This window comes from Onychostoma macrolepis, chromosome 20, assembly GCF_012432095.1.
Source record: "Onychostoma macrolepis isolate SWU-2019 chromosome 20, ASM1243209v1, whole genome shotgun sequence".
NCBI classification, from domain to species: domain Eukaryota; kingdom Metazoa; phylum Chordata; class Actinopteri; order Cypriniformes; family Cyprinidae; genus Onychostoma; species Onychostoma macrolepis.
Genome location: NC_081174.1, coordinates 25,393,343 through 25,411,813, shown reverse-complemented (window position 1 = coordinate 25,411,813; position 18,471 = coordinate 25,393,343). Strand labels below are relative to the sequence as shown.

The 18,471-nt window shown below is 37.0% G+C and overlaps 1 protein-coding gene across 1 annotated transcript in view; it reads right to left on the bottom strand.

The window, feature by feature from the left end:
• Positions 1-9,701: 9,701 nt before the first annotated feature.
• Positions 9,702-18,471, bottom strand: part of man1a1 (mannosidase, alpha, class 1A, member 1) — a 121,681-nt gene continuing 112,911 nt past the window's right edge. Inside the window, exons 11-12 of the mRNA XM_058755568.1 lie at positions 17,581-17,696; positions 9,702-12,883 (exon numbers count right to left, since the gene is read on the bottom strand). Of these exons, the coding sequence (XP_058611551.1) occupies positions 12,757-12,883; positions 17,581-17,696 (243 nt within the window). The 3' untranslated portion in view covers positions 9,702-12,756. The remainder of the gene's footprint in view (positions 12,884-17,580; positions 17,697-18,471) is intronic.

Below are 18,471 nucleotides of genomic sequence, written 5' to 3'. Positions count from 1 at the left end.
CCTATATGGGTTTATGTAAATGCTTTATTTTTTAAGATTAACTGTTTTTTTTTTTTAAGGCATTGTTAGATTACAGTGTTTACTGTCATAGCTATGCAAAGATTTGATTTCAAAAACAGTATCATAGCTATTAAATTATTATGATTTTAAATCTGTATTTAACCTCAGAATGATTTTAAAGTAAGTCTGATTTTGTGGTGGCTGTGCTTCAAAGGGGACATCGGATGCCCATTTTCCACAAGTTGGTATGATTCTTTAGGGTCTTCTTGAAATGATCTCAGGAATTTAGGAGTATTCGTTGGCGCATTACCATCAAAATCAAAGACGAATCCACCAGATTCGAACTGAACCAGACAGTTATTGAAGTGCAGAGGACGGATTCAATGATGGTGGAGTAGAACTGTTTCAGCAGCTCTTGTGGCAGGTTGAACTTCCTCAGCTGGCGAAGGAAGTACAAACTTTGTTGGGCCTTTTTGACAATAGAGTCTATGTGAATGTCCCACTTCAGGTCTTGAGAAATTGTGGTGCCCAGGAACCTGAATGACTCCACCGTTGTTACAGTGCTGTCCATGATGGTGAATGGGGGGAGTGCAGGGGGGTTTCTCCTGAAGTCCACGATCATCTTCACTGTTTTGAGTGTGTTCAGCTCCAGGTTGTTAAGACTGCACCAGACAGCCAGCTCTTTAACCTCCTGTCTGTAAGCAGACTCGTCACCGTTCTGAATGAGGCCAATGACTGTGGTGTCATCTGCAAACTTCAGGAGTTTGACAGAGGGGTCTTTAGATGTGGAATCGTTGGTGTAGAGTGAGAATAGCAGTGGGGAGAGGATGCAACCCTGAGGAGCTCCAGTGCTGATCGTACGGGTGCTGAATGAGAATTTTCCCAGTGCCAGATCCACTGACAGATGGAAGTGGGCATGGAGAGCTGAGTTAGTTTGGGCAGGAGGAGGTTTGGAATGATCGTGTTAAAAGCTGAGCTGAAGTCCACAAACAGGATCCTCACACAAGTCCCTGGTCTGTCCAGATGCTGCAGGATTAAGTGCAGTTCCATGTTGACTGGGTCTTGTTATCTTGGGTTTCTTTGGGACGGGGATGATGGTGGAGCATTTGAAGTATGAAGGGACTTCACACAGCTCTAGTGATCTGTTGAAGATCTGCGTGAAGATGGGGGCCAGCTGGTCAGTAAAGGATTTCAGACAGACTGGTGTCACACCATCTGGGCCTGGTGCCTTTCTTCTCTTGTTCTTTCTGAAGACCTGACGCACATCATCTTCACTGATCTGCAGTGCAGGTGGGGTTGCTGGAGGTGTTAATGGTGTTTTTTCAAACCTTAGAACTCATTCAGATTGTCTGCCAGTTGTTGACTCGCCTCAGTGCTGGTGGATGGTGTCTTGTAGTTGGTGATGTCTTTCAGACCTTTCCCACTGAAGCCGTGTCACTGGAAGAGTATTGGATCCTTAGCTTATCGGAATAATTCCTCTTTGCCACTCTGATCTCCTTTTCCAGTGTGTATTTGGCCTGTTTATACAACAATCTGTTCCCATTCCTGTAAGCATCTTCTTTGGCCTGACGGAGCTGTCTGAGTTTTGTCTTTGAATTTTTGTCCAATTTAGTGGCATTATCCCCCAAGTCCCTTTTAATCTCGGCCCCATGGCCACTGGCTAGGTGAAAACTATGGGTTGCCAGGTTTTCACAACAAAATCCACCCAACTGCTACTCAAAACTATCCCAATAGTGTTTCGAGCGGGTCCCCCAGTAAAAATTTCAGGGGCTAAATATAAAATATTTTGGGGTCGCTTCAACCCGTGGACATGAAAAACAACCAGTGGCAACAGTGTTAAAGTAGGCACAAGTACAAAGGCCTGTTGCACCTGCATTGCAAAATCGCTAGAGTACAATTACCACACTATACGAAATTTTTGCGTTGCACCATGAACATAAACGTATACACGTATAAAGGCAATGTTTGCGAAAGAGTAATATCGGGGGTTAACATTTGAAAATAAGCAGCAGAATTAGAGCTTATATTTCGTGCGACACAGTGCCCTAACCAAACGCGACGCAACATAATCACAACCACTAAGATAAAGTTAATTTGACCTGTTTGCTCGCTCTATCGCTCTAGGTAGTCAACACCTGCTGACTTGCTGAGTGTAAAAAATAAGAGCACATACCTTGTATTCTCCAAGACATCCATGATGATTCTTAGTCTCTCCAGTGGTTTCCTAGTTTAGGAATTTGAGGGAACATCTGAATGTTTCACGACCATTCACTGCTCGTCCATGTTACAAGCACTTAATCGGTCCAATAAGATTCCAATGTGAGCGATGCTACCTAACGTAATGATGCAGTGTTGATGTTGGTATTTATACTTTTTTCCATACTATGGCAGTCAATGGGGACCAGCAAAAACATCTTTTGAGTTCAACAGATGAAAGAAACTCATACAGGCTTGGAACAAATGATGACAGGATTCTCATTTTTGGGTGAACTCTTCCTTTTAAATGTATTTTTCAACACCATTTATATATAGGCTATACAGATTTGATTGCTGTTTGGTGGATTAATACATTCATGTCATGCTACTTTATGGAGAATTTATGGCTTTTTGCCTTAAGAACAAATGGTGCAGCCAAATTAGGCTGGCCTACCGAATTAAAGTAAAGCCTCTATGTGAACTTTACATCCTAATTGAAGACCTTACGAATAAGACAAACAGGGTGAAGGGATTGACCGCCTGTAGTGCAGTAATATTTGTCCTTTGCTGTGTCACAAAAAAGAACAATGCCCTCCATTCAGATTTCTCCCCAGGCAAGAGAGACGTAATGAAAGATAGACTAGATTGTCATTTCCTGTGTTTGCTGTGCTTCTGTAAACACTCAGAGCTGGCAAACATCTGCTACCCGTGATCTCCTGTACACCTCAGGCCTCGTACCGCTCACATCACCTGTCATTAGAATTGGACTTGGCCGTGTGATGAGTGGTTTGTTTTTGCAGAAAGACAGAGCAAGTCACACAAATGAAGAAAAAAAAAAAAAATTGCAGAAACAAAATACAATCATGCTTAACATTAGTGTTCATGTTACCATGCGAGTAATAATGTGATTAATGAGAAATACTAATGAACATCATGTTCTTAATATGCAATTAGTTTGTGGGGCAGCTTGCAATTACACATTGCTGTTGTAATTAATTTGATTCATTGTCCAATATGTGTAACACGAACACTGTAATGTAAAGTGTTAACAAAAAACACAATTAACAAAGCTCAAAGCTCTGCGTCATTCATGACAGGAAAATAAGGTCTGTGGTTAATATTATTTGAAGAGACTTGTTTTGTAAAAATAATTAACATATGCATATGTAACATGCAAAATACATCATTTATTTTTTTATTATTTATCTAAGCTATTCTGAAAACCCATTAGAAGTTCCCGAGGGAACCTATGGCTAATTAGCTTTTTGTGTCAGCCTACAAATTGGCGTTGTGGCTGAACAGCTTTATTATGCCTTGTGACATCAGGTGACATCATTTCCTCTGTTCTGAGTGAACAGCAAATCTGTTCCTATTTCTTTTCTGTCTCCATTTCCTATTCCTTCTCACATTAGTCTGTATCATTTTTACTTCACCCGCAGCTATTGCATTTTCTTTCTTCCTCTTCCGCTTCAACTGTCTCAGTTTGTTGCTTTAAAATTGATAAAACACGTCTCTTCCTGTGGTTGTCCAGTTGTTTTATTCATAGGCTATATTTATACCTTTTGGTTATCATGGTTTATTTATGTATCCATTACGGCTTTTTTTTATATCCAGTCCTCTAACTGTTCCAGTGGTAAACAAAATTTTCTAAAATGCAAATGGAAAAAAGGATAGATAGGAAAATGGTATCAAAGGAATTAGCATGTATTAATGCTGCCATAAGTTTAGATCAGCATAAATCACTGTGTTTGTATTAGTTGTGATGATGGACATAAAGACAGACAGATATTAACAGATAGAATGATTGACAGAATACTGTAGATCGAATGATAAGATAAACAGAATTACGGAACAACAGAATCAAAGACAGAACAACATATAGAATGATCCGATAGACAGAACCTATACTGAAGGATAGAACAATACGATAAACAGAACAGGTAACAGATACAGAATAATAAACCAAAAGACGGAACGATAAATAGATCGAACAATAGATAGAACGACAGACAGAATAATAGATAGACTTAAGGATAGTATGATAGATAAATTGAACTATAGATATACGACAGACTGAATGATAGATCAAAAATAGAATGATAGATACACTCTAAAAAAAAAGGGTCTTCAGGGGTTCTTCAGCGGTTCTTTGGGGAGGTTGAGGTGCTATATAGATTTCTACCGTATAAAGAACTTGTTAAGCCCCTGTATGGTTCTTCAGTGGTTCTTCAGTGGTTCTTTGGGGGTGATTAAGGTGCTATATAGCACCACTGCCGTACATAAAGAAGCCATTAAGCCAGCCATTAAGTTTTTTAACTGTGCTTGCACTTGGATGGGATTAATACAGAACACAAATTAGTATGGGTTACCATACTTGCCCACACCTCACTTCATTGTACTCCAAATTTTGTAATTGCAGTAAATTAAACTTAATTTATCAGATTATAATTTATAACACACACACACACACACACACACACAAACGTGTGTGTGTGTTTGTGCGCACACACACACACACACACACACAGATACTTGAATTTGTGGTTTACGGGGACTCTCCATAGGCATAATGGTTTTTATACTGTACAAACCGTATTTTCTATTGCCCTACACCTAAACCTACTCCTTACAGGAAACTACTGGCAATTTTTGAATTTCATAAAACACCATTTAGTATGTTTTTTAAGCCTTTTGTTTTACGGGGACACAGGAAGTGTCCTCATAAACAATGTTTACGTTGTAGTACCCATGCCATTACACATTTGTGTCCTCGTAAACCATACACACACACACACACACACACACACAATCTCTTTTTTTATTTAATGAACACACACAAAATAAAATGTCTCTGTAACTCATTTACACATACTATATAAATGTAAAAACAGTAAATAGTTAAAGCTCTGATGTTGAATTATCCACAAGTTTTTTTCCCCCCTCAGACCCATCACCTATGTAAGTTTATTTTGACTTCCAGTATAGGTAGCGATAATGCTCTGAAGGAGTTATTCGCCATCAAACAAGAAGAAGGTGTAACATCCGGGACATTTACGTACTTTGCGCCTAAACGGGCTGACACTTTTCTGACAGTCGCCATTTTCTTTGACCCGTGATTAATCACGATGCGGAGCAAACGAGGACGGAAAATACAGAGATTATGTGTTTTATGTTATTCACACAGTATTAATTTTATAACATCACATTGTTTTAGAACAATATTTCTGTGCTGTGTGTGCGGCTCGCGGTGCGGAGCTGAAGGAGGTTGCTCTTTAACAGGAAAACACTGAAATCTCATTAACAATATGTATTTTATAACATTGATTTATAGTGATAACGTATTTATATTCTGTGCGCGTTTAAACGGGCCAAAACCTTTCTCTCAGACGACATTTCCTTTGACTCACGGTGCAGACACGGATGTTTTAACATAGAGAACACTGAAAGTAAGCCTTTAGTCTAATTTACATATGTATTTTATGACGTTATATTATTTTATAACCATATTTTTGTGCTGTGCAGTCCTAAACTTTTCTCATAGACATAATTTTCTTTGACTCCTGATACTGAGAAGATGAAGATGTTGCTTTTTGGAAAACACCAAAAGTAAGTGATTTACCTTATTCACAATATGTATTTATAACATCATATTGTTTTACAACGACATTTATGTGATGTGCGCTCTTAAACTTTTCTCAGAGAGACATTTGCTTTGATTTACGATGCGGAGCAGACAAAGAGGTTACAATTATCAACAAGAGACCTGAAGTAAGTTTTATACCTCATTTACAATGCTTTTTCTAACATCATATTGACAAATCAAACCATTGTAAACTCCCCAAATTTGAAATGGTAATATAAGTCATTGGTTCTTGCATGTCTCATGAACAAATATCACATCATGAAGCTTGTACAGTGAGTTAATGTATTTTGATGTGTCGATTTACTGGGTTTGAGTGCTATTTTCGAATATTCATTTGAAATAACTCTTTTCAGTATACTCAAACTTTATATATAAGTAGAAGCCTGGACTCTTTCTAATAGGGCTGCCCTCGACTAAAGATTTTCTAAAGACTGTTTAAAAAAAACAAAACAAAAAAAAAACATTTTATTGACAGCCCCCATTTTTAACAATTTAACTACCCCAATAGGTTGATGCTGGAGAAAATTAACAAAGCTTCAGGGAACATCTGCGTGTAATGAAGGAGGAAACAGAGAAGCTTAGACCAAACGTAGAGCTCCTCAAAGAAAGGGTGGTGCTGATAAAATGCTATCGGACAAATTTTGTGTCCAAATACAGCACAGAGGAGACTCTCTCTGAGTTCTTGTGTTTCATACTGGCCAAAATGCTCAGTACACTAGTGTGTTAATTGCCTCATTTAATTGTCTCTTAAAATAAGCTCCTTTTGGATCTGTGAGACCACGCCAGTGTTGATGTGGACCAACAAATTCTCACACAGCTCTCTGTAATGACACCCCGAGTCCTTCAAGTTTCGCGGAGTCCCCTGAAGAAGTTCAGGTGCATGATTGATGCCTGTGAAGATGGCAGACTGCAAAAAGGTAACTAAATTATTACTGCTTAGATTTTCATTGTACCACTGACTGACATCCTACCACTCTGCCTGGGATCATACCTCTCTTCTTTCCTGCATTTATCTGTATTACACACAGTAATGGATGTTAAAAAATAAAAAATAAATAAAATAGGATAAAAGCATCCACCATGTTATGTTAAACTAATGAGGTTATTTTGTTTAAAGGCCTACAGTTGGAAGCAGCTATTCTGCTCTTGCCTGCTCTGTTCAAGGAGGACCTGGGGTTGCTGTTTGAAGTTGAGGTGAGCCATGAACAGTTGACTACAGTGGAGCTAAACTCTGTAGGACATCGGCACTCCAGGACCAACATTGCCTACTCCTGGTCTACACAAACTATGCTATCAAATTGAAGAGAACATTTTTCAGTTCATGGCCAAAAGTATTTGAGCAGTTGTAGGGATGGGGAGTCGACTCCAAAAGAGTCGATTCCTCGACTCTGAATAGCCCTAGAGTTGGAGTCGACTCCAGCACTGGAATCGACTCTCGGTATCGACTTCGAAATCGCGAAATCGTTGATGTCTTCACAGATTCTCAAATCTTTCAGTGCATGGCAGTTGAGTGCTGTATATCAGCAAGGAGTGAACGAAATCAAGCGATGATCCGTTTGCAGTGCAGTCCGTGTGCGGTTTGTATGAGGTGCAGAAGCAGCGTGGACTCAGTGTGCTTTATTTAGTGCTCAGCTATGTTATCCGTGGCTGTTTACCACCGTTATTTTGATTTCAAATTTGAACGTTGTTACAATTTGTTTCTCTCTCTCACCATAGTGATTATCTTTTCACACAGTATTCACATATTCACGTTTAAGTGCAATATTACTAAATGCATTTTACTTATGTACTGATATATTACGATGCTCAGGCAAGTGGCAAAACATGTAAACAGCCTACAGTCTACTTTTCTTACGTTAAAAGGTAGGCTCTCGCAATTTTAAATTAGAAACAGCCATCGTGCCTTTTTTTTTTCATTGCATTTACATTACAAATAATCCAACTGGTTATAAAAAGAACTTTGTTTTCTAACACCACGAGTGCCATCTGTTACCATGTTCATCTAAAAGTGTAGGGTAGGCCTACTTTTTCTTGTTTTACCCCTATAGCTATAACTACTTTAATTAGCCTATATGCATTTATGGTGCAATTAATACATTTCGTATCAATCCGTGTACATTTTTAACGTGAGCAATGCCCTGTCACTTTAATTCAGCGTGTGCAGCACAGCAAAAATAGACTAGGTGCGGAAACAATCGCTGCAATGCTGCATGCACGCACCGCTCGGAACGCATTGAGTGAATGCTCAACAGCACGGAAAAAATGCACTGCAAACGGAGTATAAAACAGGTGTGGAATAGTAAATTTAGTTTGTAATTATACATGCTTCTGTAACAGCTTTGTATCATTTATGTTAGCCTATGTTTAATGCAGTCGGCTTTCCATATAGGCTATTAAATCATAAACTAACCTTAAATCATTAAAAACCGACACATAATAAACATGAAATAAACAAATCAGTAAGTGTAGGCCTAGATTTGTATGTATTTTTGTATTTAGGCCTATTGTTTTAAAAAAAAATTTTATATCAATGCTGTTTAAGCATTGATATAAATGCTACAATATAATTGTATAATGCTACAATATAAGTTTAGCGCCATCCCCTGACCATTATATTGTGACGAATTCATTAAAGAATATCTAAATATATTTAATTCTGAGAGAATATTCCACCACGGCTGTATTTCGTGACTTTTCCCTCTGTGAAATTAAGTGTTGGCAACAGCAAACAACGTTGATAGCTCATTTAAAGTAAATGCCACCCTAAATTGGACTAATTTGGACAGTCACGCTATGGTGGGAGTCGGATTCGAGTTGATGTGTATAAAACAACAACTCCCCGTATATTGTGATGTTGTATATTTATATTCCCTTGCTTGTCAGCACTCATTTTATTTGCTGCTGAAAGAAATAAATTAAAAGGTTTTAAAAGTGGGATGCATTTTGTTTTTCAGTAAGCATTTAGTACAGGAATTTGAATCTTTAAAGCTGCAATTTGGTAAGAAATTATTAGTTATCATTCATCTATGGTAGTCATATATGGCACCTCTAAGGGTTCTGTGTAACCACATTTTGACAAATGTGCTATTAAGCTTCTTATCTTTAAGAATATGTGCCAAAAAGAGGTTCCCCATATAGTACCAAAAGAGGTTCCCCTATGATAATGAGCCAAAGAACCACTTTTAGTGCTATTTAGCAACATTTTTTTTTTTTTGTGTGTAAAATGATAGAACAGAAAATAGAAAGAGACAGAACAATAAATCAAAAGACAGAACAACAGACAGAATTAACGATAGAACAATATGATAGACAGAATGAATGCAAAATGACAGAACGAAAGAATGATATAGAACAATAGATAGAATGATAGAACTATACATGGAGTGCAAAATAGAAAGAAAAATGCTAGAGAGAATGACATACAGAATGGTAGATTGAACAATAGGTAGAACAATATAATAGAATGAAAGACAGAACAGGACAGAACGACTGATAGAATGATAGAGCTACACATAAATAGACAGAACGACAGAAAAAACAATAGACAATGATAGAACGGCACAGACAAAACGACAGGACAGATTGCCAATAAAAGAATGATAGAATGATACAGAACAGTACTACAGACAGATAGATAGACAGACGGACGGAAAGGCAGACAGTTACCATTAGTTACATAATGACTTGTTGGATGCATTTTTATGGCGGTCACACAATTAAAAAATAAATCAGTTATTCTCTTATTGTGTCAGCCTTGTAGGAGTCAGATCCGCCCCCAAGCATGAATGATTTACTGTAAAATGTATAATCTGATGATAAATTTGAATTTAAAAAAATCCACAACAACAACTCAATATTATATTAAAAGATTGTTTTATTCACAATTTAAGTGTAACAAATATAGTTTATCAAAAACCTTTGCTGCTCTTTAATATAATTTATTACATAAGATCATAAGATTTATATAAATGATGGCTGGCAGTTTGCCAGAATGAGATATGTACAATTAAAAAACAAATTAAAGAAAAAAACAATAAAACCAAACACTTTCCCACAAAATTAATTGCATATATATTAAAGAAAAAAACGAAAACAAATCAGACTATGTGCAATGGAATGATTATCAGCAATATTGTACAGTTACATTTCTGAGGTTGTCTCATGAAGAAATAAACGACAAGAATCACAAACAAAAAAGGCATTTTCTATGCAAGATCATCAACACAATATTTAAACAACAAATTCTTAATCTGAAAAGCACATCTCCTATTCTGCGTATCGTAACCAGATGCGAGGAAACGTCTGTTCCCGAATGTCACCTAAGAGTCGCTGCGGACTCTCAGTCACAGCTTGAGGAATCACTTTCACTAAAGAGACAGCACAAATCGCTAGTCCGCGCTAAGCCGCGGCAGTGCTAAACATCGTTTAGATTCGCAGTATCGTGAATACAGTGAGCGCGATGTCTTATCTACAGTGTCACAGTGTTTTATGACGGGCCTCCCTCGAGATGATGGTACTTTCATATATTGCGGCTCCTAACTGACAGTACGCTGTTCGTTAGCGCACACAAAGCAGAGAAATACCATGTCAAGCGTTGCAGTCGCTGGCCTCAAGAGAGGAATCTCTGTGAGGTATTTATTTCCAAGTAGATCCTCTAGTATTATACATAGGTTAAAGCGCCACACCGTGCTAGTTCAGCAGGGTAGTTTAGTCTTGTGTAGTTTTGGGAACACTGTCTAAATGTAGACGCTAGCATTAGCCCCACTCCACAAACCTCAAATTTGTCGTGTCAAATTCCCAAAACATACTAATAAGATGGGAATTGGTCCATTCCTCTATGAATTAGAATGTGGCTATGTAATAGATGTAGTGTATGCGATTCTTTTGTGTGTGTGTGTGTATCCAGTGCAGTGGACTGCTTTGCATTCATTGTTTTGCATCTTTATTCATCGAAATTCCTCACTTGTGCTGTCACGCTGTCCTACAGTAATATTCCTATTCTTTTCTTCATGGAGAACCCAAACATACTGATTCACAACTTTGTGCTTTCATGATAAATCAAACGAACGAATGAACAAACAAATAAACAAACAAACAGATAAAATGATAAAAATCACAACAACTAGGCCAAAGTATGTTCAATTCACATTTGGTGGTACATTCATACAAATATATTCCCTCCCCTTTTTGACTGATGCTGCCCGTGTTGTCCTAATAAAACACTTTTCCAATGGATTCAAGCAGCTTCATCGTGGTTTACTACAGAGCTCCTAAAGGGACATGGTGATTACATGGGAGGAAAAATTATATTTTAATGCTTATGTGTTCTCACAAAATCTTTGCAGTCCCTCAAGAAACTTTTGGGTTCACTCACAAAAATGTTTGTTACTTTAAGAAACTTTGCGTTTGCTCGCAAAAATTGTGTTAATTCACAAAACTCTGTATTCCCCTGGAAAAATTTGTTTTCTTGCAAAAGTTTCGTGTTCGCCTGTGAAAGTAACTTTTGTACCTGTTCGCAAAACTTTTGCATTCGCTCACAAAAAGTTTTGTGTACCACAAACTTTACGTTGTTTTTTTTTTTTTGCATTCCTAAGAAATGTTGATTGCTCGCGAAACTTTTGCATTAACTTGCAAAACTTGTGCGTTCCACAGAGAAACTTTTGCTCTCATTTGTGAAACTTTTGTGTTCGCCTACAAAAGCTTTTGTATTCCACAGAGAAACTTTTACGCTTGTTCGCAAAACCTTTGTGTTCACTCACAAAAGGTTTTGCATTCCACAGAGGAACTGTTGTATTTACTCGTGGCACTTTTGTTTGCTCGCAAAACTTTTGAAAAAAAATTTTTTTTTTAAATTGCATTCACTAACAAAAATTCTGAATTTGTGTGTTTTTTTTTTTTGATAAAAAAAAAAATAAAAATAAAAAGTTAGAAAGAAAAATTATATTTCAGTGTGTTTGTGAGTGAACGCAAAGCATCTCAGGAAAATGCAATAGTTTTGCAAGGGAACGCAAAAGCATTGAAAATGTAATTTTTCCCTCTCACATATTTTTTTCCTATTATCATGTCTCCTTTAGGGGCTCCATAGTTTCCTACCCTCCACACTGAAAAAAGACAAAAACCCTATATCTTGAGTAATAAATTAACAAAGCACTCTATTTTACATGTCTAAGATAAAAAGTCTCTGCCTCCATTAAGTAAGTAAACAATCAAAACACATTTTGTACACATTTTATGAAACAAAGTAAGCTCACAAATGTAGAGGAATGAACGATAAACGACTGATTCTTACATCCATCACGAGGGTAAGAGGGCTGTAGGCCAGTAGGAAGATACCTTCGGTCACAGCGAAAATAAATAGAGTGTTGCTATTAAAACTTGACTAAAATGATCAGTAAGACTAAAAGGCACTAGTTGACTTGGTTTCACTACCTTGCTGTCGAATAAAGCCTCAAAATACCGAACCAAACCTCATCCCGAAAGAAACAGACAGCAAGATATGGCGAAGTTCAGTGGATCTCTTGTCTTCGCTCCTGTAAACGCACATGATGCAAAAAACACAAGGATGCCAATGCAATTTAAATTACCTATGGCTTTATAACGTGTGTGAGAGGGCAAGTACAATGGAAAACGATCTGGTCCGGTCTCCTCACAGAGGAAATATGGTCCTCCTGTGTCTCTGAGGTTCAGAGACGTGTCCATAGCGTCAGGGATAGAGATCGGGGACAGGGGCAGCATGCAGAATCCCAAGAAGAGACGGAAGAGGGGGAGATGGCTGTGGAGAAACACATGAAGCTCCAGCAAATTTCTGGAGGACAGGAACTCTCCAGCCACAGGGGTTTTGCGTCCATAGCTCTTGTCCACTGTTAAAGCAGGTCTGGGAAGTTATGTCTCAGTGGCGCTTTGGGGTCGGATGAAGATTACTTGAGATGGTTTTCTATTTCTAGGTTCTGTTTCTTAATGACGGGAAGAGGATGGGCCTCTGTGTTGAACACCCAGTGTTCGAAGGGCAAATGGTCATCGTCGGAGAACAAAAGATACAGATACCTGAAAAAAAAAGAAAGAAAGAAAAAATGATGTTTCAAGAGTGAGATAGTATTAATATAGTTTATAGAGAGATTGCCTGTAAGAGATTCGGAAAACATGATTATGTACATAAATTAGAAGCATAGACATCAAGGTTATGAGAGGCAAATAATTATCACTAGACTAAGTACAGCTAAACTCAATAAATTAAATAGATTTTTTAATGGGTTTTTAAGTTTAGTAACATCACATGAGCAAGAGTGCTGTTCTTCCCAAATATCTGCACGATTCAGACTGCAATACTGGTTTTACACAAAAGCTGAATTAACAAAAAGTTAATTGTTACATTTTAGATGCAATATTGTCTGTTTTGATCAATTTTGCAAACAAAAATAGTTCCAAACAAAGCCACAGCAGAACTGTTGTGCATCTACGAGAAACACGGTCACACTCTATTTTAAGGTCAAATTCTCGCTAACTATTAACTACCACTTTTGCCTCAAACTCCTAATTACTGCTTAGTAACTACCTTAGCTATTTAGGTATTGGGTAGGGTCAGGGATGTAGAATATGGTCATGCAGAATATGTGCTTTACAAGTACTAATAACACTCAGCAGTGTTTCTCTACTGAATGAATCTACGTTTTTTAACGAATTGAGTGAGCCAATGATTCAGTGACCCATTCATAAAGAGTCACTTGCTTCTGAATGAATCAGCCATTTGAATGAATCAGTTGATGAATAACTGAAAAACTCACTCATCAAGACAGTGAAGCTGGCAGTTTTAGTCTCATATTGAGAGTAACATTTTATTTTTTCCATATAAAATTTTTTGGTCCCACTTTATATTAGGTGGCCTTAAATACTATGTACTTGCATTTAAATTAATAATTTGGTACAATGCACTTATTGTGTACATACATGTTTTTACATTGTACTTATATTTTCAAATATACCTATATGTAATTACATATGTAATTAATTTCTGTAATTACATTTATAATTACACTGTTGACCCATCCCTAACACCTTCACCCACCCTTTTTTTTTAACCCATTAATACCCATTTATTATCATTATTTATTTATGCAATGTTGAATCAAAATATTTCTTTCTAAAGCTACTTTTTGTAATGTCAATTCAGCGTTTTACTTATCGAACACAAGTTTAAATTACATATACACAAACACACACACTATATTATCATTCGAGTACATTAGTTCAAGTGCAAAGTCTACTCATTCCACCTGTTTAGCACTCCGGTCTGACAGTGCTCAACAAGCCGTATCATTTGAGGTATCATTCGTGATTAGCACGAATGGAGCGAGTCTTGTTTTACAACAAAGTTTAATACTTAGCATGCACAACAGTACAAACACCACTAATTATCTCAATTAATGCCAAACCACATAAATAAATCTACCTCTTAAAATCTGAATGTTTACTTCGTTAACAAAACATGAACATCTCCCAAGTGCTGATAAAGTAAAACTGTCTCTGCCAAGCAAAATACTGCCAAGACAACAAAAACGACGTAAATAAGGGATGAAGATTACAAACTACAAAAGGTCTAAACATTTCGCTTCCTTTGGCTGAGAGCAGCAACTTGTGGCCGACAGCCATAGCTAAAGGACATTGTTTTACAAGCAAAGGCCATAATTCAAAACCAGCAGCAAAGGAGGGGAAAAAACCCACAGGTTAGAAGGCACATCTTTATTTGGAAGGCAGGATGACACTCGTTAAAAATTACAGTCTATAAACTTTAGCTGGAGACGGCAATGCTGATGCCTGTTTCCTGATGAAGTTGTGACCTTGATAATATGGTTTCTAACCCTCCCTCCCTCTCGGTTTCCTCTCTGAACAGACATGCATTGGCTGGAGATTCGCTGATGAAAGGCCCTCTTCTCCGCTGCTCCTCTGAAAACAAGCTGTTGACCTCAGGCCTCCAGAGTTAAAGCTAAATCACGCGTGTCCACTGGATAACCCACTCCTGCCGGCTCAAACTGCACCTGGCCTAGTATGATCTTCAGACCTTCAATTCTGGTTTAGAAAGAAACTGGAAGGTGAACGGCAAATATACCGTAAGTGACAGAGGTCATACTGCATCTGCAATTGAAATGGACCCAACAACCATCAAGCTAATAGCCACTTTTATATTTTATTTTGGGCCATATAGTTGAATGGGAGGGTTTTACTATGTGAAGGAGGGTTTTACTATGTGAAGCCAAAAAATATGGAATCTAAAAGCACCCCAAAAGAAGAAAAAAGAAATATGAATAATGCAAAGAAAAAAATAATGACAAAATGAATCTTTGGGTATCATCTAGTGGTCAGTGGCCAATGGTGATGTATTAGCTGGCCAATATAAAGATGATATATATGATATAACACTATTTATTTTACAGATAGTTAAAAAAAAAAAAAAAAAGCACCCCCCAAAAAAAAAATCACATCCTATGACCTACTACATATGAAAGCATTTTCAGCTTTAAGCATGCATGTATATATTTTCATGTTCTTTTTAATACCTATATTACATTACTTATGTATTTAATGTTTCTATTTTTGAACAGCACATTGGTATGCTTTTACAGTTTTTAATGTGCTTTATACATAAACGATTGATTAACTGATTAAAATTAAATTATTGTACATAATCCTTTTCAAATGATATAATTTAGTAAATGTTAAGAAACAATTTCAACTTGAAAATTTTTTTAATTTAAAAATAAATAAATCTGTTAATTAAAATATTTATTCAGATGGCAACTACTTGATTCCGTAATTCTATTATAGTCCATGTTTGTCTGCTAATTCACACAGACTGAAAGTTAAACACAGAATAATGAAATGAAACGTTTATTAAATATTCAAAGACTTGTTTAAATTAAATGTGTATTAGCTGTTACTAACAATCTGCTATAATTCTTCTTCATATACCCTTTACTAACTTCGTTTAAAAGTTCTGTCAAGCATACAATAATAATTACAAAAATAGCGTAAAAAAAAAATATTACAAATATCAGTTGCTATATTGGCTCACCACTATTTTCAGGCAATTTGTTTTGGACCCCATTGTCTCATTGTATGAACAAAAACACAGATTTTTTGAAATACCTTCTTTTCTACAGAAGAAAGAAAGTCATACAGGTTTGGAAGGCATGAGGGAGAGCAAATGATAATCGAATTTCATTTTTTTATGTTTTGTAGTGGCTCGGCATGTGGAGCGGAGCAGAGCAGATGTAGTGGGCTGAAGTGAGCATGTTAAGGAGCACAGTCATGCCCACAAACACATTGAGAGCATTTCTATGAACAGGAAACTCTGATCCCTCAGCCCGCCAGACAGTCTGGCTCTGAAGAAGAATCATTACTTAATACGCACTTACTGTGCAAAAGCGGCAAACGCAAGCCAGAAGCAACAACAGAATGAGAAACAACCAGAGTGGCAGGGGTTTCAGGATGCGCTCTCTCTCTCAAAGAATTGCTAAGTCTTTTCTGTGCGCTGCACTCCTCCTGGCCAAAGGGCAAGCGCTCCTCCAGAGTATTAAAGGCAGGAGAAATGGAGAGCCGCTGTCTGGCGTGGCAGGATGAGACTCGAACAGTGATTTCCTCTTAAAACGCAATCAAATGGGAGGACTGGAGAGCTGGGATACAGGATACAGGATACAGAAGAGCACAGCGACCTCGCTGACTCCGCAGCTCTTCATTTTGGGCCCTGACAAAGTAATCGACTCTTTCTTTATTCATTCCTTTCATTTATCTGTCTTTAATGATGAATGTTGTGTGATAGGGATGTCTGTGAATGAGTTCCATCTGTCACAGTCTTGTGTCTCAATCACTTCACCTTGACGATTCTCGCTTTGACAGAGAAATGGCTCAATTCATGCATTCTGGGTGAAGAGCATTCCTCTCCTTTAGTCAGTCATTGCAGAATCACAAGTTAGCTTCAATCTAACTGGCTCGCTGATCTGACTCAATGCTCTGGCATTTAAAGATGAGTTTAAAAGCTTATTTTACCCCAAAATCAAAAGACATAGCCTACAACATTTTGCATAAAGAAAATGAAGACCATTAATCATATGTCGTTTTGCATTGTAAGATTATTTTAATGTCAATTAAGCACAGTTTGCCAAATTCTCATACTTTCCCCCTCATTATTCTGACTGATGACTCTCATTAATATAATACAATTTTACAAATTACAATAATAGAACTATTTTATGTGAATCAGCATTCATTCAAGACACATTAAAATGACAGTTGCCACATAAATACAATAGTCTTTCTTTCTTTCACAGTAATATTTAATGTTGGGAGAAATGAGCTTAATGCCAATAACACCATGCCAGCTTCTATGGCTATATTTATGGCAAAAGCCAGGATTTGTTACTCAAAAATAAATCTAAGTAAGATGTTTAAGATAAATTTGTCTTAAAACCCTTTTAGATTTACTTGATTAAAAAATTTTGATTGATAAGAAAAAAAATGCTTGATTGATAGTGGACTTTGACACAATTTGACAATTTAAATGCAAGTCTTGTGTGTGCTATCCAGCATCGTATGTAAATGACTTGATCCTAGCAATTATTAAAAGGGAATACATAACATGTCCTAACCTCCCAAAAATTAATATTACTATAATGCAAAAAATAAATAAATAAAATCACAATATAACTATGCACAACTGTAATGAATATGTTTGTGTGCTCTGTACTCACTTGAGTGTTTCAGCCAGATAGAAGCTCTGCTGCACGTCATCATGGTTGGGAGTGTTAGCGTAGACATCTCTCACTCCGCTGTAACCCCCTTCCACCCTGCAGTACTTCTCCAGAGCCTGATATTCAGACATACAAATGTACCTGTCAGTATCAATGTAATAGTTTTACACATTCCTAGCAAGTGTCATGTAGCCTACGTTTCATTTTCAGAGACAGGACACCGATGCAAAGGTTGGCCTTACTGGACCAAGTCAAAAGACCCCCATCCCACAAGCGTAAGGCCCTCGAGATCCACTTTCCTTCAGAGTTTACCTTCAACCTGTATTTATAGCCTACAGTAATTCTTAAGATCTTGATTAGGTTGTTTAGCTTGTGTTTGATTAAGGTGAGAGCTGCCCACTCTTGCTATAGGATATTCTAGTCTCTAGATAAATGTCTTGGGCTCCTCAAGATTTTAATCTCTATGATTGTAAATAACAAATAAAGGCCATTATTTTTTAACTTTCTATTGAACAAAGAATCAGGTAGCAAACTATTAGTTATAAAAACAGCCATTTGAATTTTTTTTAATATATTATTTATATATATATACACACACACACACAAAAAAAAAAAATGGTGAGCATAAGAGACAAACATTTAAAAATGTGTTTTAAATCAAACATCAAAATTTAATAAAAAAAGCTATTTGACTTGTTTAACAATTTGTGCACTACTTGTGAAAAGTGGCATTATATTCAAAATGATCAGTGTTGTGGTGCTATGTAGAGAGTGAAAAAGGACATTTTAAGATAATGAAGATTTGATAAAGTAGTTTTTGGAGCAAAGAATCGAGCTTTTCATTGAGTGAGTGTTGAGCCAGCACATTTTTCTGAGAGAGGAATAGATGGC